The sequence below is a fragment of the Neolamprologus multifasciatus genome, chromosome 16 (assembly GCF_963576455.1).
Source record: "Neolamprologus multifasciatus chromosome 16, fNeoMul1.2, whole genome shotgun sequence".
Taxonomy (NCBI): Eukaryota; Metazoa; Chordata; class Actinopteri; order Cichliformes; family Cichlidae; genus Neolamprologus; species Neolamprologus multifasciatus.
In genome coordinates, this window is record NC_140454.1 from 29,164,760 (window position 1) to 29,190,774 (window position 26,015).

Consider the following 26,015-nt stretch of genomic DNA (forward strand, 5'->3'; position numbering starts at 1 on the left):
GCAGTGTGCTGGCCCTGCAGCAATGCTGAAGCCATCTGTGGGTTCTCTCAGCGGAGGCCACGTAAAACAAGACGTGTGCTGTGGTTTGACCTTTCACAGTCCTAACTATAATATTATCATAAGTTGACTGATCAGATTGCACTTTTCCCTGTGGTTGGTTTCAGTGTCCATATGCCAAAACCTATGAGTGAAAGTCTATATGTGGTACATGGTCAGACCTGCTGAAGTACGACCAATTATTATTATGTCAGGTTGAGAAAACGATTAAGACATAAATAACTATAAACAATATACTTTTAGATTTTGACTCCCATCATTCCTCTCCTTTCTGGCACACTTTAATTTCCCCATGCTAAACGTTAAGCAAGGCATAATATGCTAATGTCTTTAGGAAGTGGCACCACTACACGTTAGCACAGTGTGAAGGATTTGCTAAACTTTGTGGTTGAAATTACAGTGCAAATCTCTGAAGCATTTAATGCAGCCAGGGATAATATACAACTATCTGTCAATACTAAAGGCTGAGCGGCCAGCACTAATTGAGGAAAAAGAATTATGGGTAGTAGCTGGCACAGTACTCCTCTCTGCAGTGCCAATGCCCATTCCAATGGTGCCACAATGAGGCTTAGGGAGAGTAAGATACTGTGGCTTTTGGACAGAAATCAAGTTAGGAGGTCAGATGTCACTCTACAGTTTGAAGGCTGCTGTTTAGATAATGCATAATCTGTGAGAAATTGGCCAACTAAACCAAAATGTCAGAGAAAGGGTTGTCTTCCTTTAAGCATATCAACCATTATTGCTACTACATTCCTTTTTCACTTGTTAGTCTCTTGACCATGCAGCAAAGACTGGCTCACTTTTATTTAAGTGGACTTAATCTGTTCATTTCCACCTAACTACCTTATAGTTGGATTCTAGTAGAGTAGCTGTGCATGATTTAAAGTTCACAATAATGCACATTTATCCTATACTGGATCATAGTGGAGTCTCTTTGACTGAAAACAGCATTATAGTCAAAGGTACCCTTTTATGCAAGCTTTCTTCTATATTCCTACTTGTCATAAATAGAAGTTTTCAACAGCAGATGATTAGAGCTTCTGGGGTTAATAGTAGCACAGATCTATCTACTTATTTGCCCATCTGCCTGCTTGAAACGTGTCTATTTATTGGTACTACTTGGTACAATCAATCTGGTACTATATCTGGTACTATTCATCTATCCATTTATTTATCTAGTACTACCCATCTATTTGGTTCTATCGATATATATCTATTTATCTGGTATTATCCATCCATCCATCTGGTACTGCCTGTCTGTCTGGCACAAACAATCTGTACATCAGATACCATATGTATCAATCTATTTATTCATCTATCCATCCATCCATCCATAGATATATCCGATACTTTCTATCTGGTACTATTCATCTAGCTATCATCTATCTATTGTGTACTATCCATGTATCCATCCATCCATCACCCACTTTGTACTATTCACAAATCTAATGCTATCTATCTTTTAACTATTCATCCATCTCTCAATTTTTCAGGCACTATGTATTTTTTTGTATCTATCATTCACCAATTTGTTTAGTTCCATCCATCAAATTTATAATATATAAGTAACACATGATAGTTCCTCTTTGCAAAGGCATTACATTAATATACTTTATAAGCTTCTTAAGTGGTTTGTTTTTAAATTCTCATCTCAGTGGAAACACCCCTAGACAAAAATCACATGTCTGATCATAATAGTGCAAAAACCAAGCAGTTAGCATTAGTCTAGCTAGCTGCCTGTTACCAACTTGATGCACACCAAGCTGATTATTCATGGCAATGATCAACTTCTTTAATTTGATTCCTAACTGTGCAAGCAACAACTTTTCTCTGTCAGGATATTTTCATAACAGTATTTGACTAGCTTTTGGATGTGCTGAACCATTTAAATAAGTGTGATTTCATTTGCTGATGCCTTCAAAGTTGATTTACTTTTTACAACTTTTAAGTGCAAAGCGGTTCAATGCAGCAATGCATGAAGTAACCCCCTTTCCAAGCTCCTTAGACCATGAAGTAACCCCATACAAAGTTCTATGGTCTAAAAAATATTAATGTGAATCCCGCCTTAGGACTATGGTATCTGCGGTGATTGGACGGTGTAGTTTTGAAAGAGAGCCTCCTCGGTTTTGGCTAAAGATAACATAATAGCTGATTGTCATGATTTAACTTATATTTCAAATATTCTTAACCCTTCAATATTGTTACAATGCTGGGCTTTTACATTTTGTGTGTTTTTAATGTGTTTTTGTTGTTCTGTTGTTGGTTTTGCTGACCCACCCAAAGACAGTGGATGACAATTTGCTTTTAACCAACTTGGAAACATATCAGCTGGTCTGATGAACAACAAACTCCAGAGATGAAATTTAGGTCAACATGGAATTGTGGTTGTCATGGGAATTGGCCAAACCCTAACAGCCACTTCAGACTCACTTTGGGAGTCAATGCCATTCATTGACTCCCCTGGGCGATTGTGGCTCAAGAGTTGGCAGTTCGTCTTGCAATCGAAAGGTTGCCGGTTTGAGCCCCGGCTCGGACAGTTTCGGTTGTTGTGTCCTTGGGCAAGACACTTCACCTACTGCCTACTGGTGATGGCCAGAGGGGCCGATGGCACGATGTGGCAGCCTTGCTTCTATCAGTCTGCCCCAGGGAAGCTGTGGCTACAATAGTAGCTTGCCTCCACCAGTGTGAGAATGAATGAATAGTGGAATTGTAAAGTGCTTTGAGGGTCTCGAAAAGCGCTATATAAATGCAATCCATCATTATTATTATTATTTCCAAATTGAGTCAATTCCATAGACTCCCATGTTAAAATGTCCAACATAACAGCATAAACATGTTTACAGCCTTATACAAAAAGAATTTTGATATTGTGAGAACATTACCTGTTTACCTGTCATCAAGAACTTCTGAGCCAGTCTAATCTCGGTTCTTCCACCAAAGCATCACCCTATTTTTTTGAGGCTCTGTGGAAATTAGAGACCACATTATATGCTGAATTTCTTTTTATAGCAGTTCTGAGTCTAATCAAATCGTGTTATTAACAAAACCAACAATACAAGTTTCAAAAAACACATTTCATGATTGCACAAAGCCCAGAAATTGGGAAAAATATGTTTATTTTATGTATTCTGATTATAACAAATTGAGAACACTCATCTACATTATAACAAAACAGCAATTTTATAGATATTGTCAGTTTGTTAGAGCTCTAAAGGTCTCAGCAAAGCCTTCACTTCCTGTTCTGTCGTAGGAATGTCAGTTAGGTGCTGAAGAAAAGGGCGTCCATGGATGCAGGTGTGGTTGGCGCCACCCAGCTGCTGTTCCATCCGCAGGAGGGTTTCCTTCACATCTTCTCTAGATAAATTTGTAGGCAGCTGTCGGGTAAGTCGGACTGCTTCACCCTGTGAGGGAAAAATTCAAATTAAATTAAACAGCAAAAATATCATCGTGATGCTGTGTTCATTTTGTACTCAGAGCAGCTCTCACTTGTAGATAGTTTGTGACTTTCAATGGCCTACACTCCCGCACAGTTCTGGCTTTCTTGTGAAGAACTGCAGTCAGGATCTCCCTGAGGTCCTCCACACCGAGGAAAGGCACACAGTCTGCCATTGCTGTCACTTCCAGATGTCTCTCGGCTGATGTGACGCCTGGCCAAAATAAGCAGAAAACAAGGATTAATATACTCCAGACGCTAGTACTATCTCCAGGAAAGAATAATAAATAAATATTGTGGTTTACAGCCGAACTGTTGACCAAGTCAAACAAGCAGAGGGCCAAATAGGGCCTCCTCAATATTGAACCCAACAAGTGTTAAATGACTAATAGAAGCCCCAGCAGACTGGAAGGAAGCTGTCTTGTACGGTGGAAGAATGATGGCTTCTCATTTCACGAGGAAATACTGCGAATCATGCACAATTTATTATTTTTAATACACAACTTTGGATGGTAAAAAAAAAAAAAAGAACAAACCCAGAGAGCCAGGGACAATTTGAAATATCTGTGCAGAGAAATACTGCAAGGTTCAAATCATTCTCTATTCTATTAAATATTTATATAAAAATAATAGCTTAAAACAATAAACTTACCTATGGCAGTAACACATTTACTTTATATTCAGATTTAATTTAAAATATCAGAAAAATTATACAGTATACCTTATACAATTATAAGTTTTGGAGGATATTTTCAAGAATATAACAAAAACAAAAGAAACTCAGCAGATTTCGTGCACTGAAAACATCTTACATGCACCGCTGCCTTCAGTCCAAGCACACCCACAGAGGCTGGCAGTGCCAAATGAAAATTCCTGGAATTTTTTAAAGGGCAACCATTCTCATCACCTGCACACTGGGGTACAAACCTACTGTGAGACCATGCTGTCGGGCAGAGAGCCAATGTCAACTGAGGTGAACCATTCCAGCAACAAAAACAACCAATACTCACAGGACATTGTATACCCTCTGCAGGCAAATATTGAAGAGGTAACATCAAAGCATGGATGAACGAGGTTTAACTGAGGAAGTCATTCTACTTTACTCTGACATCATGTTTAAACATTTGCTGGGATAAATTTTCGTAGTATTATTTAATAGTCTCATTTCTTTCGCTCATTTACAGGTCCACATTTTTATTCTTGGTCTCTATTAGAGTAGCTCTGAATGATTTACAGTTCAAAACAATATTTATCCTATAGTTGGGCTTGGTGCTGATGCTAAATTCATCTACTGCCTTAAACAAGACCCCATAGACTTGAACTACAGCCTGGATATAAAATAAAATATAAACATTCTGTGTCTAAAAAGTAAAGTCAACACTGACATGCCTTAAACCTGCAGTCTTTCCAATAGCCAGCAGGGAGCAACTCTTGACGAGCAACATTTTAGGAGCTGGTCTTACTGAAGGAATTTAAGGTGAGTTTAGGTGATGTGGAGGCAGAAGCTAAAGTAATATTCAGCCAAATGTTCTTTTTGAATATTAATAACCCTGTTTTTTGCCCCAATATAAAGACTTACACTGATGTTTTCAGTGTCAATAAGATTACTCATCGATTTTGGTAGTTTTTGTATTTTGCAGTTTATCGCCTTTACATTTAGTATGCTTGTAGTACACATTTGGTATACTATTATGTATTTTTGTGTGCCTTACTAGTCTACGCAACCACCATTGACTGTACTGTTGTTTGTCTTGGCCAGGAAACTAATAAAAGAAAACCTCAAATCAGAAGTAACTGACCCTCTGGTATAACTCTCAAATGTGCACCTTAAACCAGATAACTTGTAAGCTGGAGTGGAAATGGCATCTTACTAATTTAGAAGATCATCATTTAGTTTGGAAAAATAGTTTGTTGCTCTACAATAAAATCCTCCATAAAGCTAGAACATCTTACTATTCATCAGATTCAAGAAAATAAGAACCCTAGGTTTTTTTCACCACTGTAGCCAGGCTGACAAAGAGTCAGAACTCTTCATGAATTTATTCACAAATAACATTTTAGCCATCAGAGATTAAATTATTTGTAACCATCTCATAGATGTATGGTAAACCATTTCTCTCTGATTCATTTTTCTGAGTTAACTTCAGTGATTACTTTCTCCTAATCATCAACGCGTCTCCTAGACCCCATTTCTACAAGACTGCCCAAAGAAGTCCTACCATTAATTACTGTTTTAGTCTTAAATATGATCAGTCCATCTATTACTGGATTACTTACTACAGACCTTTAGTAATTCACTAATTAAACCATAACTTAAAAAGCTATCATTTGACCCAGCTGTCTCAGCAACTCAAGCTAAACAGAGTCTTCTTCACACACTAAGGTTAATTATGGAGTTCCACAGGGTTCTAGGACCAATTTTTTTTACATTACACAGAATCTATCTGTGTAATGTAAACAGTATCATTAGAAGGCACAGCATACAATTTCATTACTATGCAGATGATACCCAACTTTATCTATCTATGACGCTAGATAGCACACACCAACTAGTTAAGCTGCAGGAATGTTTTAAAGATATAAAGACCTGGATGACCTCAAATTTTCTGCTTCTACAATGAGATAAAATTGAGGTTATTGTTCTCGACCCAGAAAATCTTAGAAACAAGATTTTAAGCCGATACTTGGTTAAAACCAATGGATAGTATTTCCTTGGCTTCCAGTAACACCGTGAAGAACCTTGGAGTCACTTTTGATCAGGATATGTCCTTCAAAATTCATAATAAACAAACATGTAGGACTGCTTTCTGTCGCAGAGTAAGGGTGAAAAACTAGTCAATGCATTGATTACTTTTAGGCTGGACTACTATAACTTATTATTATCAGGATGTCCTGAAAGCTTCCTAAAAAGCCTTCAGTTGATCCAAAATGCTTTAGCAAGAGTAGTGACAGGGACTAGAAAGAGAAAGAATTATTCTCCTATACTGGCTTCTCTTCACTGGCTCGACTTTAAAATCCAGAATGAATTGAACTGAATGAAACACAATTATGTTTTTGATGAAGTATTTTCAGTATTTATATCAGACACATTAGAAGAGAGGCACTCAAACATACCTGAATAGAAACTAAAACGTGAGGTTTCTACAACAGAAAAGGTGGTGGTAGAAATAAAACTTCCAGAGGGAAGGAAAATACTTTTAAAAACATTATTGTTAGGTCTCAGTAACCACTGAAAATTAGTTTAGATACTATTTGAATATCAGGACCACTTCCAAGTGTTGAGACTTGATTTTGATATTGTTTAACATGATAAACAACCTTGTGAAAGACTGGGTGTTTTTCATTTTACCCACAGCTAATCCGACACAGAGAAACTCTGTCAGACATAATTGCCTGTAATCCCGTTACGGGGACTGTAGGTTTGACATTTCTAACTGCTGAACTATGACATTAACAAAAGCACGAGTCACAAAACAAGAAACTTCTTGCACACAACTTGTTTACTTAGTGGACTTTTTGTTTGCAATATTTACATTTTCCTCATGTAGCCTGGAGATTAATATTATTGAATTTTATCATCATCCTCATGATTTGTTCTTCTAATTTGAATTCTGTGGAGCTTCTGCTTTTATTTTTAGCGCCCTCTATGGGTTATGTTGGTAGATTGCCAGGAGTGGTATTTATTTCAGGCTGATTGGATTTGTCAGACTTTGATGAAACCTTAAAGTTGATATGTGTTGGTTTATTTTTTCCAAGCTGTTCAAAGAATAAAATTAATCTCTCTTTTTAACAGAAGCCAGAGTACCTGAGTGGTTTTCTGTGGTAATATTCTCATAAAATAATATCAAGCAACTTTTCCTGGATTTATTCTTTGTACCTGGAGTGAGTTTGACTTTAAAACCATTTGCCACAAGCCTAGGATCAGAAAAGAAGGCGGCTCCATTCAGCTCCGGGCTTTGTTTCTCCATGCTGCACAAAGCCTCTGTGTATTCAGCCCCTCCAAGGCTTCTAAAAAAGAGAAAAAGAAGATTTTAACATACATACAAAAAACAAAGGTAAAAATGCTTCTTTTGTACTTAGCTCTCATATATGTGCATACATTTATACAAAGAAACTGGCTGTGCACTTTGCTGGTGAAACGTGAGTGATACGTTACCCATCTGTTAACTGTATAGGGTTCTGCAGACTCGCTGCTGGAAGTATATTATTCTCTAGAAGTCTCTTAAACAGCAAAGCTTCCTCCACTCGAAATGGGTTTAACAACATGAGCCTCTGACCACATAAAATGACCCAGGCGCTCCGAGAGGCCAGCCGGTTTACAAGACGGAGGCCCTGCGGCGCTGCGCTGCTCTGGGATGAGAGGCGCTGAAGCTGCAGCCGCAGAGCAGCCACGCTGCAGGGGAGGGGCTGTGAGGGCTTAGGAGCAGGGTTCTTCATCTTCTTCTGAGGCTGAGCGGCGAAGAGCTCGTCCAGCAGCTGCTGGTTGGACAGCGGGGCCTTACGTTTCTGACCCTGCATATGGCTCCTCACACCAGGCTCTCTGGGGCCCTCAGCTGAGGCCAACTTAGTCCTTTGTTCATGATGTTCCAGGTGTTTTTTTGCCTTCTCTTCATACCTGCAGAGTTAAACCAAGCCTTGTAATGGTAGTTATGGCTGTTTCTGCTATTAAATCTAAAACTCTTTTCTAAAAAGTGTGCATAAATGAAACAAAGAGAATGAAATGAGATAAGCATAAACGTGTATTTTTAGTTGAACATAGTGGAAAAACATGTCAAACATTGAAAAGTTGGGATGGGGCAAACAGAAGACTGTAAAAGAGGTGGTGGAGTATCTCACAACTAATGAGGTACAGGTTGGGTTTTTTTTGTTCTGTTTGTTTTTTAAAAGCATCCCTGAGCAGATAGGTCTTTCAGAAGTATTTAAGGGAGTATCCACAGATTGTTAATGAGTTCAACTAATTAGAAATAACTTTTCCTGATGAATAAAACAACAACAAAAAACCTTTTTGGGTCATATACAGTTAATAATATCATAAAAGATGGAAATGCAGAGCAGTGATGTCAGACTCATTCTGCTCATGACCAAACCAAGCCAGTTTAATCTCAAGCTGGCCAGACCAGTAAAATCATTATCTGGAACAGCTGTACATGTAATGAAGTCTGGATTCTGAACCATTCATTTACAAAACAGAGAAGAAGAAGTGCAATTTGAACAATATTCTGTCTCGGTTTTTGATATTAAACAATTTACTGTGGTTACAAAGAGACACTACTTTGCTGTTATAAAGAAGGTTGTAGATAATGTCTTTATCTGAAAAAAAGGCTGCAAAACTAACATAACAGACTGTAAAAAGCTCAAAAACTGTGCTCTGTCAATCGGAATATTTTGTACTTTGTGTGCCAGATTCAACACTTCAGCAGCTGGAGCTTTCAGCCGGATATAGTGAAATCTCTGCAAGGAGCAAAACTAAAAAAACAGTACCAAATGTTCACAGTATTCAGCCTTTGGAAAGTACATCATTAAAATCAGACGTGTGGTGGAAATCACTGCACATGCTCAGTAAAAAACAGGGTCAGTGAACACAGTTCACCACTTCTTCCATAAAAGTCAGTTAAAATTTATCCATATAAAGATAAAAATAAGATAAAAATTACCTATGATCTCTCTCGGGAGGAGATTTTCTCTCAAGAAGAAAATTAATTCTTGAACTATTTGCCTACTATTAACTACTACTACTACTATTGAACTATTAAAGAGTGGTGAACTGGTCAAACAGTCAGCTTCTTTGGGATCCCAGCCTCTCTCTCAGTCTTTGAGAAATACCACATACTGTAAGCGATGAAAGCCCGAAATAAATGCTAAGAAAAATTTTTTGCCCACACATTCTTACAGAGCAGCTCCGATCTTCTGAAAAACTTACCAATGACATTAGGAATTCACCTAACCAGCTCTGAGATATTTCATTTAAAAAAAATTTGTATTTCCTTTTTTTAGCATAACACACTAAGTCTTTTTTTTGTTGCTTGTCAATTCATTCAAAATGATGTATATTTTCGCAAATCACTGTAATCTGCTTTTCTTTACAATGTACACAGCATCTCAAGGATTTTTTTAATGGGGTTATAAATTACATCACGAGGACCACTTTGTTCCCAGAGATCATGTTGAGAAGTTGACACCAGGGTACATTGGGTGCTTTCCTTAACCAGATAGTAATTTTAAACTCCTGTTTCCATATACTGCATCTGAGCATTAGGTCTGATGCTTTACCACCTCATTATTTAAATAGCATGTTTCACAAATTCATGTTAGCGTGCCACTTAAGTGAAAGGTGCAGAGTTATCTTATTTCACAGTATTTCACAGGTTAAGACAGCAGTACAGTGAAACACAAGTCTGAACAGATGTCATTTTCCATATGCTCTTCCATACCTTATTAAAAGATCCTATAATCTGCTGATACACACTTTCCAACCTTGCAATTACTTTAAATTGGTATGCAGCAATCTTACATAATTGGGTTCAAATGTTTGCAACACAGTGTAATGTAGTACCTCAGCAGTTAGAAATCAAATTCTGACATGTACCAGTGCGTCTGGGACAGTTTCTAAGTCACTAATGACAAAATGACAAATGACTGAAAAGTACTGCACACGTTCAAACTATTTTACCAATATTACCGTCACTGGAACAATAGGTCAATAATAGCTTAAGGGTTTAAATCCCGGCCAGGGAATGCATCCAGTAAGGGTTCCCCAGGCTAGGACTTGCCATGCTACTCAAGGCTACTTTGGAACATGATAAGAGACTTGTAACTGAAGCCACGCTAGCTCAGACATCACCCGGATTAATAAGGTCTGGGTCAGGAACCAGGATATACTGATGAAAAGTGTGCTTTTGGAACAAGGCTATGGCATAAGCTGGCATGGGATGATAATAGGGAACTGTTGGAAAGTTACTTTGAAAGCAACTCCAGTTAAGGAGGAAAATGAATGGGAGAGTGACCCCCAAACTGGGAGAGTGGCTCCAACAGATTCCAGGAATGAGATGTCCAAAAAAGCATAGTCCCAGGAACAGTAAAGATACTGCCCTAGACACTCAAGTCCCCAAGCCCCTGGTAGAGGAACCCAGATTGAAGGACAAAGGAATTTTTGGAAATTCTTCCAGAAACACATTTGTGTGATAAGACACTGATGTTGGTTGAGAAGGCCTGGCTCAGTCTCTGCTCTTATTCACCCCAAAGGTGTTCTATTGGGTTGAAGTCAGGACTCTGGCAAGGCCAGTCAAGTTCTTCCTCACCAAACTCAGTCATCCATGTCTTTATGGACCTTGCTTTGTGCACTGGTGTGCAGTCATGTTGGAGCAGGAAGTGACCATCTCCAAACTATTCCCACAAAGTTGGGAGCACGAAATTGTCCAAAATGTATTATGAAGCATTAAGAGTTCTTTTCACTGGAACTATGGGGCTGAACCCAACTTCTGAAAAACAACCCCACACCACAATCCCCCCCTCTACCAAACTTTACACTTGACACAATGCCAGTCAGACAAGTACCGTCTCCTGGCAACCAGCAAACCAAGACTCATCCATCAGATTGCCAGACAGAGAAGTGTTCATCACTACAAAGAACATGTCTCCAATGCTCTAGAGTCCAGTGGTACCGTGCTTTACAGCATTGCATCTGACACTTGTGTTTGGTAATGTAAGGCTTGGCTGCAGCTCCTTAGCCATGAAAACCTTTTCCATGAAGCCCTCTATGCACATGTCAAGGCAGACGAGCTAATCTGAAGGCCATATGAAGCTTGGAGGTCTGTAGCGTTTGGCTTGGTAGAAAGTTGGTAACCTCTGTGCTTTATGCCCCTCAGCATCTGCTCTATGGTTTTATGTTTTCTACCACTTTGTGGCTAAGTTGCTGCTGTTCCCAATCACTTGCACTTTGTTATAATACCACTAACAGATTACTGTGGATTATTTAGTTGCGAGGCAATTTCACGACTGGACTTGTAGCACAGGTTACATCCTATCGTGGTACCAAGCTAAAATTCACTGAGCTCCTAAGAGTGACCCATTCTTTCACAAATGTTTTCGGAAGCAGTCTGCTTGATTTTATACACCTGTGGCCATGGAAGTGACTGGAACACCCGTTTTCAATGATTTGGATGAGTGAATACTTTTGGAAATGTAGTGTGCAAGTATTTTAACCCTTTTTGGATGAATATTTAATGAGATTATCTTCTTATATCTTGTATCTTGCTGACAGGTACTTATATTTTATAGCTTATCAAATAATGCGCATAACTGGCCAGGGACTGCAAAGAGAGGTAAGAGCTAAGGCAATTTTTTTCATCTTTTTGTGTATTATCCTTTCAAATTCAAGAATAATATCTAAACATTTGCTTTTTTTTTCTGTTTATTTATTTTAATATATCCGTCCTCATCTAACCTTCATTAATGCCAATCCTTTGACTCTGAGGGGAGCCGGGGTCAAACACAAATGCTCATTACCTCCATGTGTGCTGCGCCAAGTCTGCCCTTGACTAGCCAACTATGTGTCAGTCCTCATGCCACTTATGCGGTGTAAGTGTAGGTGAGATTTTTAAGTGGACAAAGGGACATGTGCGAGTCTGGAAATGGTCTCTAATTAAAATTGAGTGAACAGGAGTTTATATCAGTGAGTATAAATTAAATCAATAGTTAATGCCTGTGTTTAGTAGATATGCATGGAAAGAGAAAACAAACTCGAAGCTTTAATTTGCCAAATTTAAATATAAATGAGATGTGACCCTCTGGACAGACCAAGAGCGGACATATCATCATTAGGAATACCTGTTGCACTACGGAAATCTATGTTACCTCACCCCCTATTAGGCAAAGTTGTGTGGAAATTAGAAATACAGCTTGTATCAATAACATTTCCACAGCAGGCCTCTCACATGCAAATGGCAGGTCAGACTTTCCTCTCTTCCATCTCTGCCTTGCAAATAACAAGAGATGGAAACTCAGAAAGGTGAAGGTCTGGAAACTCACTTCTTACGGTCTTCCTCCCTCAGATTTTTCCACCTCTCGTGGATAGCGACGCTGATGTCCTGCAGGCTGGCTGTGGGTTTCTCTCTCAGGACCTCGGCTCTGGCTTCCTTCTCAAAAATAGCGACAGGAGACAGCGGTGCCCTCATGGTGCGGTTGCTGATCATGTCATACGCTGTCAGGGCAGCTCGCTTCTCCGTGATGGCATTTAATGTCTTTTTGCTTGAGCTGCTCTCACTCTTGGCCTCATCTGGGACAGAGTGATTCTGCTTTGTAGGTTGATGAATTATGACAGGCTGCAGGGGTTCTCCTGATACCGGGTCAGTAAGAGCGGTCCCCCGGCTCCAGTCCTCAGCTGAAATTTGGACTTTGCTTATAGTTGCAGCTGTCATTTTATTGTCCACAAGTCTCTCCGGGGATTTGCTTGCTGGCTTTGTCACCATCTGAGACATTTCATCATCATAAAGAGAAAAGTTAGACTCAAGATCAGCTGGAATCTGGTTTACAATCCAGTCATCTGCTATAGAAGAAGAGGAGCTGCAGTTTGAGGCCTGGTGGTCCAGCGAGGTGTCAGCACTCGATTGTTTGGGTCCATCTCTGGGGACGCTATCATTGCTGTGACTATTCTCTGCATTTCGTTCACTGTCAGCCTGCAAAGGACTAGATGGCGAAGGAAATGGCTCAGAGCTGAGGTGTTTGTCAGCTGGGAGATCAGCGTTAGGCCGAAATCCATAGAGAGAAACCAGCAATGCCTCTACTGCAGTCAATACAGTCTCCTAAAAAACAGATGACAAAAGGTCAATTTCCTTCCTCAGGAATCTCTACAGCCAAACAAATAAACTGCAACTCACTTTAAATAAGTTTGAGCTTTGTGGTTACCTTGTTATGAAGAAGAACCTGAGTCTTGTCTGGCGTCAGATTAACGTCCACCGATGAAGGTGGAACAGAAATTTTAAGCATAAGGGTGGGATATCGATTTCTGGCTTGGTCGTCTGCATACTGAGCAGTATAGTGCTGACGCAACAGCTGATGGCCAATCACAAAAAAATAAAATTTGCAGAGAAACAAATAAACAAAAAAAGTTTTTAATCCATAAAAATGTATTTATTGATTGTTTTATTCAAAATGAGTCTACCTTCATTATTTCTTTGTGCTGGACTGGCCGGTTGTTGACAAATATAAATGTTTTGTCAGGGTTAGATGTGCTCGTAGAGGAGTAATCAGCTCCAGGCTTTGGGAAAAAGCCCTCCAAAAGAATCTGAGAAAAAGAAAAATTAGTTATCCAACACAAAGAAGGCTAATAAGAAAAGGTATGCCATGCATTAAAAACTAGAAATAAGTCAAACAGGAATAAAAATCCAAAAAGAAACAAAAGCACTATAACATCATTCATCTATTTTCCACCGCTTGTATAGGATGTACAGCAGGCCAAATAAAGATCTTGCTCTTCCCATTAGATTAGATTATTGGGTGTTCGTCTTGTAATCGGAAGGTTGCCGGTTCGAGCCCCGGCTCAGACAGTCTCGGTCGTTGTGTCCTTGGGCAAGACACTTCACCTACTGCCTACTGGTGATGGCCAGAGGGGCCGATGGCGCGATATGGCAGCCTCGCCTCTGTCAGTCTGCCCCAGAGCAGCTGTGGCTACAACTGTAGCTTGCCTTCACCAGTGTATGAATGTGAGAGTGAATGAATAGTGGTATTGTAAAGCGCTTTGAGGGGTCCCGAAAAGCGTTATATAAATGCAATCCATTATTATTATTAGATGAGATACATAATCTCTCCAGTGTATCACTGGTCTGCCCCAAGATCTTATACATGTCTTTGGACATGTTAGAAACACCTCACCTAAAGGGGGTTTACAATGCTAAGTGGTCAGATGCCTGAACCACGTCATCTGGCTCTTTTCAGTGCGGAGGAGCAGTGACTCTACTCTGAGTTCCCTTTAGAGGAACCTCACTTTTGCCATCTTATTCTTTCAGCCATCTATTGCTTGTGGCCAGGTGAAGGTAAGACCAACCAGGTTTAAGACATTGGCTTCACTTTTTATAAAGTCTCTCCTCACACTGTGCCAGAGGAGCACTAAAGCCACATTTCCATTTCGTCTCTCTAATTCTGCACAATTCTGTTGTCCATATATTAAGGTTATGATATTTTACGGGTTAAAATGATCAGACTCATAAAAGAGGACCAAGGTTCCCTCTTCTACATGCAGGCCTGTTTCTGGTGTTCAGCATTTTCCCATTAAAACTCAGCATCATACATGATGACCTTTCACCCAAAATCATGCCAGAGGGGGTCCTAATGAGCTAAAATCGACGACTCAGCATAAACCTCAACAACTGTACTTAAAACTCCATTATGAATGCAAGCTAGTAAGAAATTATGGAAAACTATTAATGTTCAGCAGATCAACAGCTATGCTTGTTTCCACATGGTCTCAGGCTCATTATTAGCAGCAGCGCACGCCAATGAAGTTAATAAATGAACTGCTGTTTCAGGTCAGGGCACACATGCGTTTCTCCATTTCTGCTCATTAGGGTCACTTTATGAGTGTACGAATGGCACCTCTGGCCCTAAAGGGCCTTGGCTATGTGTAGTCAAGCTGGCAAAAAGAGTGTCACATTTTGTTCTGCAGAGGAACAGCTCTTACAGCTCTCCCCTAGCGAGGCTGGAGAAATTGTCAACCCGGTCCCCTTGATCACTGAAGCTTTGTTCTTAGGGACAAGGTGGAGAAAAGTTCCCTTTCATTGCTACGGGGAGTAAGAGGAAAAGGTGAAAGGTTGTTCTCATAACCGGGCACCAAGCAGGAAAATAACAACAACAAAGGGGAAAATGAGAGAGAAACAGGGTGAAAAGGGCTGCTCCATATCTGTCAGAATAGATTAGTTTGGAGCCTGACAGCAGGTAGGAGCCACATGACACCTACCGTGACCAAGCAGAAAGTTACAGCTCGACGGTAATTCAATTACAATCTGCAGAGCAAAGCTTAGCTAACAAAAATCACTCAGCCCTCATCAGGAAAGAACTCAAGAGAAAAGGGCAAAGAAATTGTTGGCCAGCCACCAACTGACCACATTTGCTGGCTTGAGACCAGGCGTTCATGATGAGGTTATTAGCTCACAATCGAGTATAACGTGCATGCTCCCATTTGCTCTGCAGAAATTATCCATCATATCCAGGCATTAAATGTAGTATTGGCAGCTAAGCCTAAGGTCCTAAGGTCGTAATCATTAATCATCACCAGTGCAGATCTGGTTATTTTTAACTTGTTTTCAAATATTTTCTTAGGTTTTTGAGCGCTAGTGTTGCATAACATTAGCAACACTGACTCTGAGAAGTCCTGTTATGCATGCTGCAATGTTACACAATATTTTAACTGATCTGGATGTGTTTGTTGACATCAAGCTTTCAAGGTGAGCGAGGGGAAATTGTGCTTTTCGAACACAAACGTCTGCGTAATGAAGGGCAACGGGGCCACAGGAGAAGCAGCATGAGGTTCAAGCAATGAGTAGATGTGTGCGCTTGAGGCGGGACAGGGGCAGTGTGCAGATCTGAACTCATGACAATCGTCCGTCAGGGTTCTGTGCACTTCATGCCATCTCTTTTGTTGCAATATTAAAATGTGAATTTGGGACACAAAAGGGTTAACAACCGTTTGTGTTCATCTTGCAGAATCGCTCAGCTTTTCTCCAGTTTCTACAGCTTCCCCTTAACTAACCTCCGGTTGCTCCTGGTGATGGTGGCAAGGGATCAAGTTGGCAATAGCACCGGGCCCCAGCGTGGCGAGGAGGGCGCTTCTGTTATCGGCCACTTTGGCCTTCTGCCAAAGGACCACCTGGAACGAAATGACACCCGTCCACCTCCATGAGTCCTCGTCAAGGTTATTACAGTTTTTATTTATTAGCTTTGACTTAGATTTGACAATTTAATTTTCGATGTGACACATTTTTAAAGTGTTTTGATATTTTTTAAGTGCTAAAGTCTGTGTTTTGGACTTTTCTATAAAACTGAATTTCTGTCAGGGCTGAGACTCAAAAAGGTCAGAAAAAAGTAGGAAAAGAAGAAACAAAGGAACCTTTGGTAAAATACACATATATGCACATAACAATATAGCCAAACAATAAAGAGTAATGAAACAGGGATTTGTAGTTAATTTCACATGAGTAGTCTTGCAGGGCCAAGTTGCAGGTTGTCCAATGGTAGTCATTTCATCGACAATCACACTGTATAAACCCCCTAATGCTGTGAAAACGTTTAACATAATGTAGTAATTAAAGCTTGGACAAAAATTATAAAAAATTAATACATTTAAAAAGATTTCTTCACATAAATTTCTAAATGTGTAAATTTTTCAAATAAGTAATCAAGAAAATAACTCAATGCTGTATTTTCAGCAGTACCACAGTTCAGAAAATATTTTAGGTGCAAAATATGTTAACATCACTATGTGTCTACCAGTGAATTTATCTCCTGGGTGTTGATTTTCTAAAAGCACACACTGTGTTGCAGGACATGTCTCAGATATTAAATGTACAAGTTGGCACCTGTAAACGAATAACTCCTGTAAACAGTTCCTGAAGAAACTATGAAACATGACACAAGCCAAATGGCAGAGCTGGAGATAAAGGATAGGGGGCAACTAAGTGCTGATTGCACAAAATGGGTTCAGTACCCTCCTCTGACGACCTCCAAATTGATTTCTACGAAAGCTATATGGTGGTCGTGTGCTCCCTTCCCTGACCTGCACCACCTACGCACTTCTGTGTACAAACTAGCTGCAGCCTGAAACTGAAGCCGAGGTCAAGTCCGTAGCTGCGATCAGCAACTTAACTCAGGCATTATAATCACCCAAATTGCAGCCACAGTCAGCTGTATTTGTGTTGGGGTGCCTGATGGGTAAGAGACGAAAATGTCTATGTAATGAAACAAGTAAAAATAGCTTAAATTTGGAGTTGTGGTGACCAGAGATCACACAACAAACTCTTCTGCATTCCGGATACTCCTGACCACTCTATTCACAGAAAGCAGCACTTTCTCCAGGACTCTGCTCCACTACTACAGGAACATGCAATATTTCTTTTTAATTTACTTTTTATTTATTTCCTGGTCTTGAATGTAACCACTGGTTTGCACTTTATTGTGAACCCTCTGTATTTCCATCCATGAAAACATCTCTTGATTGTAGACTTTGACTTTGTGTCAAATGATACATCCACCTCCTCATCTAACCTTCTTGACTTCGTACGATGTTGTGAAATTGTATTTCTTAACCATAGAAATTATTCTGTGCTCAACCACACTTGTCTTCTGTAATCTTTCAGCCTTTTCGGTGTTGTTGGGCTGGCTGGTGTATTAGCCACTTCTATAGCTTTTGTTCTCTCTAATAGATTGATTTTGGTTTTTCAGCCTATCGATGACTTCATTCATTAGCATCTCATTGGATCTTATATTGGCAGTTCCAGTAAAAAGCTACCAAATGCAAGCACTTAGAATACTTTCAGATATTTGGTCTTTTTAGACTGTCATGAGATAATGAGGGAATAGGCCTCACCTGTTCCAATACTTTTCTTAAATCCTCATTTTCCCTTCATACAATGTAATGTGTACAGAGGCAAAGCTCCAAAAAAGAAAAACATCCTTGTCCAAAAACTGCATATAGTGCTTTTTGGATCATATTTTTCTGACATATTGTCATCATACATTAAAAATACTGAGTCTATATATGAGAACCAAGAGTTTTGTTCCATGTTGTCATACCTTTACCTATTTAAGCCATTTTTTAATAATTTTTTAATCATATTTTATTGTCCCCTTTAGTTCCCAATTAAGATGTTTTATTTTGCTTGACTTACTAAACTATGTATTCTGATTTATTTTCTTGTGTTTTTATTTCTTTTTTGATGTTTTATTTACAATTTTACTTGAAAAAATCTTCTTGTCTTTTGGGACATTTTATGTTTTGAAATAGTTGAAATAGTATTTTACTCTATTTCTCCATGTTATCTTACTTTATTTAAAAATGGTCACCTTTTTTTTTACTGGTACACAGGCCTTTCCAAATTTGGGTAATAAATTAATAAATATCTAAACCGGTACACTTCTAAATTATATTAAAAAAAGACCAAACACGTCTCTGGTCTAAAACTAAAAATCCCACAAAATGACTTCGTTTTACTTTTCAGTTTTTCACGCTGGAAAACATGCAACCTGAATATAACTAATGAGAATTAATGACTGTTGTTAGGTCAGTGTTTATTTATGATCCATCTCTTCACAGTTAATTAAATGACATTAGACATTGTGAAAGATGATACATTACTTAAGTACACATGTTATTTATGTTCAGTTAAGCTTGTGTTAGCCAAACTCATCCAACAATCAAATTGCTACCATTTGCTAAAAGAGCCAAACAAATGGCAACACATGTTAGGGATTCACGCCTCTCAGAGCATCGATGTTTGCTCTTAAAGTAATTTGAACTATAGCATTCTCTGCAAGCCCAAACAATGATGTCTGCTACATCATGCTGTAATGGTCATGGATGCACTTGTGCCTCTGGATGCTGTGAATCCAGAGGCACATGAATTCAGTCCCTGGATCTGGATTAATTTGTGAGTTTTCTTGAGAAAATCAAGATGAAATTTCACATGTTTTTTAAATGTTATATGCATTTGTGAAGTGATGACGCAAAGTATTTTGCAATCAGGGCTGCTACCTGATTAAAGTAAATATCAATCACAATTATTTTGGTAACTCTGGCAATTACAGTAATTTTTCTTAATGCAAAAAACCCCAAAAACAAAACAGCCGTAGATAAGAGTGAGACAATAACCCTGATAAGACACAGACAGTGCAGGGAATGACATACAAAAACATCAGAGCCTTTGTACTAGGAATGAAATGAGAATCGATATTATGATTGTTTAACACAATCATTCTCAGAAAACAACAGTGGATTTATTAAACTTTGAAAAATAAATAAAAGCATTAATGTATTATTATTAGACTTCCATGAGCTTTAATTGTAATTCAACTAAATAAACTCAACACTACATGAATGCAGTAAATCTGCTGCAGGCTAGTGGGAGGGAGTGAATCTGGAATTTTGTGATTGGGGGAAAAGGAAAGGAAAATAATGTGCTAAAAGCTAAAGCGAGAAAATGATTGGAAAACTGAATGTGGCACAATAATGTTTTGATCTATATTATCTTCTTTCAGTAAAAGGTGGAGGGTAAAAATATAGCTGAAATTAAAATTCAATTAACTGCACAGGTAAAACAGACCTTCCAAAAAATCCCTAAATTCAGATCCAGATTGACTCTAAAAGCCCCACTTCTGGTCGAAATTTAAAGCAAATCTCTTCATAAATGTTTACGTAATCTAGCTACCAAACAAACCAATCAATCAAACAAATATTAGAGCTCTCTCAATGACATTTAGCACTAAAAGATCCTCAAATATCCAGAACATGCTCCCATTAAATTGTTAGACATCTCTGTTGTGTGTTTGCCATTCACAGAGGTTTTGTTTCAGCAATTAGTTGCATTAATTATACTATTTTGATCACCATCTGACAGACTGTTGCATCACAAGTATTTGTAAAATGTCTGCAGGTTTTATTGTACATCATCTAATCCTGTTTAAAGATTCTCAATCAAACATTTCAGAACAAAAGATTGAGGTTCGAGTTTCTCAGATGTGACGTTTTTATTATTTTCATTTATTTTTTGTCACCATTTCTCTAGTATCTTTTGGTTTTGGACTATTTTACTTATTTATGTACCTTGATGCCAACACGGATCAAAATCTCTTTTCTTTCTCTTTAAGAAAAAGTACAATAAATCGTACAAAATAAGTCATTCAAAAGAGATACGTTAAGATTTTCTGACATTACTAGAACCAAAAAGGACGAACATAAACAATAATATGGCAATTAATCAAAGCTTGAGCTGTTTCTGTTTAAACTCGGCTGTTTGAACCTTACTGGAATCAAATATATTCTTTTGCATGTTTTTATTTTAAGTTTATTTATTAATGAGTGAAATTTTTATCAACCTAAATGTAGAAAATGTTCACTAGTCTTGCAGTGTTTCGGTTTGTCTTTCTCGCCTTGATAAAATCTTTAGTGTTTCTGGAGCGCCTGTAGAAGCTAAATGAAGATTTTCCATCACACGTTAACAATTTCACAGCTCACCGACTTGCATTAGCACTGACGAGAAACCAGCAGGAGGCCAGAGACAATTTCTGTCTTCAAACAGGTCGGCCAAGCTTCTCAATATTTTCCTGTAATTGTCCGTTTACACATCTGAGGACACAACCACAAGGACAAAGGGCAAAAGATGCCCGAACATCTTACAGCTGTAAGGAAATCTGGATGGAAAAAAGAGTGTAATGGCTTTATTACTTAGCTCTCTCTTCCAGTATTTAATCAATTTGTTGTTTGATTTTTGTTAATCCCCCAAAATGGACCAATGTACTACTCAATAAAAAAAATACACTTGTGCATTAAAACTAAAAAATATTACTTAATGCATTGCATTGTCTTTGCACCCCCCAGATACAGTAGGAGGAGGGATAGTAATGGCATTAATCAAAATAGTGAAGACAACTTAACTAACTGACAATCTAACAGTATGTAATCCTAAAGAGGTTTTCAGAGTCTTGATACATGTCAGTATTATCAAGATGGCTACAAAACAGTACATTTATTTTCAAATCCTTAATTTAATCAGTCTGTCTTACTGAGAAAGAGAACTCTTTATCAATAGAGACCTGTGTATAAAAAAGGTAAACAACAACACACACATGCCGTGTTTTCATATCTTTGTGGGGACATCTAACTGACATAATGCTTTCCCTAGCCACTAACCCTAACCATCAAAAAATGAATGCCTAATCCTAATCCTTAGCCTACACCTAACCGTAACCTAATTCTAACCCTGACACTAAAACCACATTTCTAGTCTCAAAAATGCCTTCAAACTTATGGAGACTTATGGGGATTTTGTCCCCATAAGGGCTGTTGGTCCCCACAAGCATAGTAGATTTCCAATTTTTGGTCGCTACTAAGATATGTAAACATGGTCTCTCTCACACACACAACCACTCTCACACTCTATACATGGTCACAAATAAAGTGAAAGAGTTGCAGATACAGCAGCTAGTTGCATCTATAGTCCCATCACACATACATGCCATATTAATATATAAAAAACTGAAGGGGATTTTCAGCTAAAGGGAATGTCATCTGAAGGCTAAGGCGGACACCTAGTGGTTGCATCAAGCTAAAGCTTTAAATCAGGGTGCTTGTATACAAAGGTGTTGTGTTTTTTTGTAACCACAGTGGAATATGACTGATACTCATCTCCATCTTTACTTGTATAAGCGTCTTAATCACTTCCTGGCCAAACTTGCGTGTGACATTAATCTCCAGTAAAGCAGTAAAGAGTAATGTGGTGTGACTATGAGGGAAAAGTGCAATGTTACTATTTCTGTGGTCTTAGTTTTGAACTGCCAGCTATGGGAATGCATCCACGTTACTTGAGAATTCATAAGTTTGCTGTTTGAATCAAGCTTCAAATTTGACTCCTCCATCAGTAGATGGAGGAGTCAAATACCACCCTCTACCACCATCTGCGCCACTTATTGGACAGGCTTACTAAAATACAATACCTTAAGTTCTTTATTGCATTATATTTTGATTTTTATTCATTAAATACATCTTTCTTTTTTCTGTTTAATTGTAATAATAATAAGGTGCAATAATAACAATGTGCAATAAGCATACACTTATTCTTCTTTTTATTACTTAAGTTACTGTGTTGTGTGTAGTGCCGACGTGGGACAGTTTTTCAATTTCATTGTACTATTGTATTATGTATGAATGTGCAATGACAATAAAGAGTTATCCGATCTTATCTTATCTTATTTAGACCTATTTTATTCTGTTATTTTTTATATATTTTATTAAGCTACTTTACTTAACAGTTTTAATTTGTCTTGGTATATAAAACTATGTTGCTGTTTTTCTTCTTTCATCAATCTTTCTTTTTCATTGTATTTTTATTTGCATTTTTTGTGGGGTTTTTTTTTTTATTACTTTAACATCTGGTGTGTGCTCTGCCTTGCCTGTATGTACCGGCACTTTGTTTTTAAAGGTTGTATATAAGTAATGTTTATTTCTCTTCTTGTGTGAAGTTGTGTGAAGGAGTTACTGACCTTATTGTGAACGAGCATGAGTCTCAGCTCCGGTTTGATAATGGCGTAGGCCATCAGCAGATCCTGCACCTTCTTCAGCTCCTCTTTGCACTTCTTGGTAGAAGAGAAACACTGACGTCTCACTGGAAGGTTCTTAAAAAGTTTCATTACACTCACTGTTGTCCCTGCAAAAGAAACAGAACAGAGTAGGTGACCTAAAATTATATTTTCATGCAACAATTAGAGTTGATAATATGGCAGACAAAGAAATTGCAAAAATTAAAAGTATGTACATAAATAAAATACTAAATGTATTAACACACCAAAAATAGCCTAAAATTATATCTAAAGTAAGCTTAAAAACTGATGTAAACTGACATTTGTTTTCACTTGTTCTTGTATTTTTTTTACCTTTATTAAAGTTGTCCATTGATTTATATTCCTGTTTTATTATTCCATCATTAAAGGACATTTTATACAATTAAACAATAAATAGAGTAACTAAACAGAGTATTTGTGTAATTGTAAATCTAGTATGTTTTGCAGTTATGGACGCAGACTTGCATTTTCCAATTTAACACACAATAAACAAATGTACTCAAGTTAATCAATACATGCACTAATCAATTAATTTCAAAATAAACTGGAAGTTAAAATTCTGCCCTCATATCTGAAGCAACTTCATTTTCTTTTTTTAGATATTTTTTAAAAAGGAAGCTTTCCTTGTTGCTCTGCTGTCTGTGCCGTACCTTGACCTAAATGAGACGGCTTTTGGGAAACAATTTTCCCTGTCAAGTCCATCGTGTACTGGGTGCTGATTTTATCCTCCTCTGTCTTTGTGGTAACAGCCACCTGAAGGGAAATGACACAAAACTTCAGTTTAGCCACATTGAGCTGTCAGCGGCAGTAATTTACACAGCACGAGTGTTTGAGTCTTAACAGAACACCTCAGCCACGGCGCAAATGGAACCCAGCGCCTCCCCTCTGAAGCCATACGTTTCCAGATGCTCCAGGTCTTCATGTCTGCAGATCTTTGAGGTGAAATGTCTCACAGCCATCACAGGAGTATCTACAGCTTTGATTCCTTGCCCGTTATCACGAACCTCTATGCGGTCCAGGCCAAAATTTTCCTAAAATGTCAATAACGTTAGTGCAACATGAAGGGAAATCAAACTCAAAGCTGTTACGATCTGAACAGTGACTGCAGCAGCAGTCAAAATGCTCTAATATTAATGATTTATTTCCACTCACATCATTATTCATAATCATTGCATCATTAATGTTAAATAAATATGATTATAAATTCAAGCAAAATACACTAACAGGGGTAATTAACTGGAGGAAATCAGACTGGTTACTGCATTTACTTCTGCAAATTTTTAAATAAATTATTTTTTTCCCCCTGTAACATTAGCTGTAATTAAGTACTTTACCAGTTTAACATCAATGCTTGAAGCTCCAGCATCCAGGGAATTCTCGATCAGCTCTTTGACAACATTCACCACAGAGGTAATGACCTGGGAGCTGGACAGCAGACGCACAGTGTCCGGGGGCAGCTGTTTCATGACTTCAGTTATCTGCTAAGGTGAAACATCTGGATTTAGTGGCACATCTAGTCACAAGAATAATAGGAGAATAGCTGGCCAAGGGATAGCCCTTATGAACGTGCTTCTGATCTTTCTTTTGATCCCTTGCAATAGTGGGTAACACCACATATTTGATTCGGCAGAGTATTATCCTGGATGTCCCCCGAAAGGGGATTTGTGTGCTCTGACCAATTTTATTAAATGTAATATTTATATGATCTTGGTTATCCACATTTTCAGTGGTGTCAGACTGCTTTAAGCTTATCAAATACATGCAATCTGCACTGAAGTGGGGTGGACAAGTTCATAAAATTGTACACAAACATATAAAGAAAAACATGCCCACGTATTTCCCTTTCTTTCAGTGTACAGTACAGTACAAGAATATTCTTCAGTTTATCGACACTCACTGTGAATTAGGGGCATGCATGATTCAAACTTTTTTAGTTTATTGAAGTCACTAATTAGATTTATTGTATTTATGTGATTTTTAAAAATCAGGAATCCTGTACAAAAATCTCAACCCAGAAACCTGCAGGTTACTCCCTAACTTCTTACACCTCCAGTCTTTATTTTAGCTGCCTGCTCAAACACAGCGGGCCATCCCATGTAAGTGTTTATGAGTTCAGTCTCTTAACTTCTCTACATGAAACCCAAAGAAACGCTGAACCAGCTTCAGTGGACCCTCCTGCAGTTAAAATCTAAACATGAAATAAGAGCAGATATTTCAAGGGGACATTTTATCTACATTAATTAACAACTCTGCCTTGATGACTGTAGACGGAATCCTTAACTTTTCAGGCGCTTCTGCCAGAAATACTCGTTTACTGCTGCTGATTAAAGAAATAGTATTTACGTTTTGTAAAATTGGCTGCTCTTGATACATGAAAACGTCCTTTTATATCGATGAATTAGTGATCACAGCTAACAATAATTTACCAGTAAAGGCAGTCAAAAAAGCAACAGCACTAAGATATATTCTATATAGTACTTTAAGACTAGCTAACTGCTCTCCACACCTCCTTTAAGCTGCTTAGACTTGCTAGCTCAGAATTAAATTTCAATTTTAGTTCAAACTTACGTACAGATGTTACAAAGCCATTAAATAATTAGCTCAATAAAGCGGCTAAATAATACTAACATAAAACAGCTTCTCTGCTTCAATCGTTCATAACAACAGACACGGAGAACCACAGGCGGAAGTTACTATTTTCCCGCCCCCTTCGCTGCATATTGATTGGCTATAAGTCAGCCGTAGGCGGAGTCTAAAGAGCAGTCTGCCCGCAGTTAGAGCTGGCAGTTTTGGGCATTGTTTTTTTTATTTCTCATTTTATTTACAAGAAATCTAAAAATCAGTCAATTTGTCTGTCGCACCATCTCCAAACCACAATTCATAGCAGGCCTCACTACCATCTTCTAAACGTTCCCTTTCACTCTTGATGTTATTCTCTGCACCTCTGCACCTGTGGCAGCTAACACAGAGAGACAGACAACCATTTGCACTCACACTTATGGGCAACTTATAATCACTTGTTAACCTTACCCCACTAAGTGGTTGTCTTTGGACTGTGTGAGGAAGTTGAGGTACCTATTTAGACATGGGGTTAACATACAAACTCCACAGAAAGACCTTCTTGGTGTTAGGCAACAGTGTTAACCATCACACACCGTGCCATCCCATATTAAATGAAATGAAATGAAATGAAATGAAATGAAAT

The 26,015-nt window shown here is 38.3% G+C and overlaps 1 protein-coding gene across 8 annotated transcripts; it reads right to left on the minus strand.

Annotated features, from left to right (window-relative positions):
- Positions 1-1,089: 1,089 nt before the first annotated feature.
- pms1 (PMS1 homolog 1, mismatch repair system component) lies at positions 1,090-25,531 on the minus strand. Of its 8 annotated transcripts, none has more exons than XM_085136105.1 (13): positions 25,439-25,531; positions 24,145-24,291; positions 23,659-23,841; positions 23,461-23,563; positions 22,733-22,896; positions 16,233-16,349; positions 13,650-13,772; positions 13,394-13,540; positions 12,518-13,290; positions 7,647-8,105; positions 7,368-7,498; positions 3,544-3,704; positions 1,090-3,458 (listed from the first exon to the last, which is right to left on the minus strand). In XM_085136105.1, exons 2-13 carry the CDS (start codon positions 24,274-24,276, stop codon positions 3,258-3,260), a joined length of 2,694 nt encoding a protein of 897 aa, XP_084992231.1. In that variant the 5' UTR covers positions 24,277-24,291; positions 25,439-25,531; the 3' UTR covers positions 1,090-3,257. The 8 variants fall into 8 exon arrangements, with proteins under 8 accessions (XP_084992231.1, XP_084992237.1, XP_084992233.1 ...); XM_085136111.1 differs by having other exon boundaries at positions 24,145-24,288; positions 25,439-25,520; XM_085136107.1 differs by having other exon boundaries at positions 25,383-25,498.
- Between the last annotated feature and the right edge of the window lie 484 nt (positions 25,532-26,015).

What these genes read in the sequence shown, in the direction of transcription:
- pms1 (XM_085136105.1), bottom strand. Translation starts at nt 24,276, where the DNA reads ATGAAACAGCTGCCCCCGGACACTGTGCGTCTGCTGTCCAGCTCCCAG. An exon ending in GCCGTCTCATTTAGGTCAAG is followed by an intron (nt 22,897 to 23,460) that starts GTACGGCACAGA and finishes TTTCTTTTGCAG; the next exon opens with GGACAACAGTGAGTGTAATG. An exon ending in TAAAGTCAAACTCACTCCAG is followed by an intron (nt 3,705 to 7,367) that starts GTACAAAGAATA and finishes TATTTTGGCCAG; the next exon opens with GCGTCACATCAGCCGAGAGA.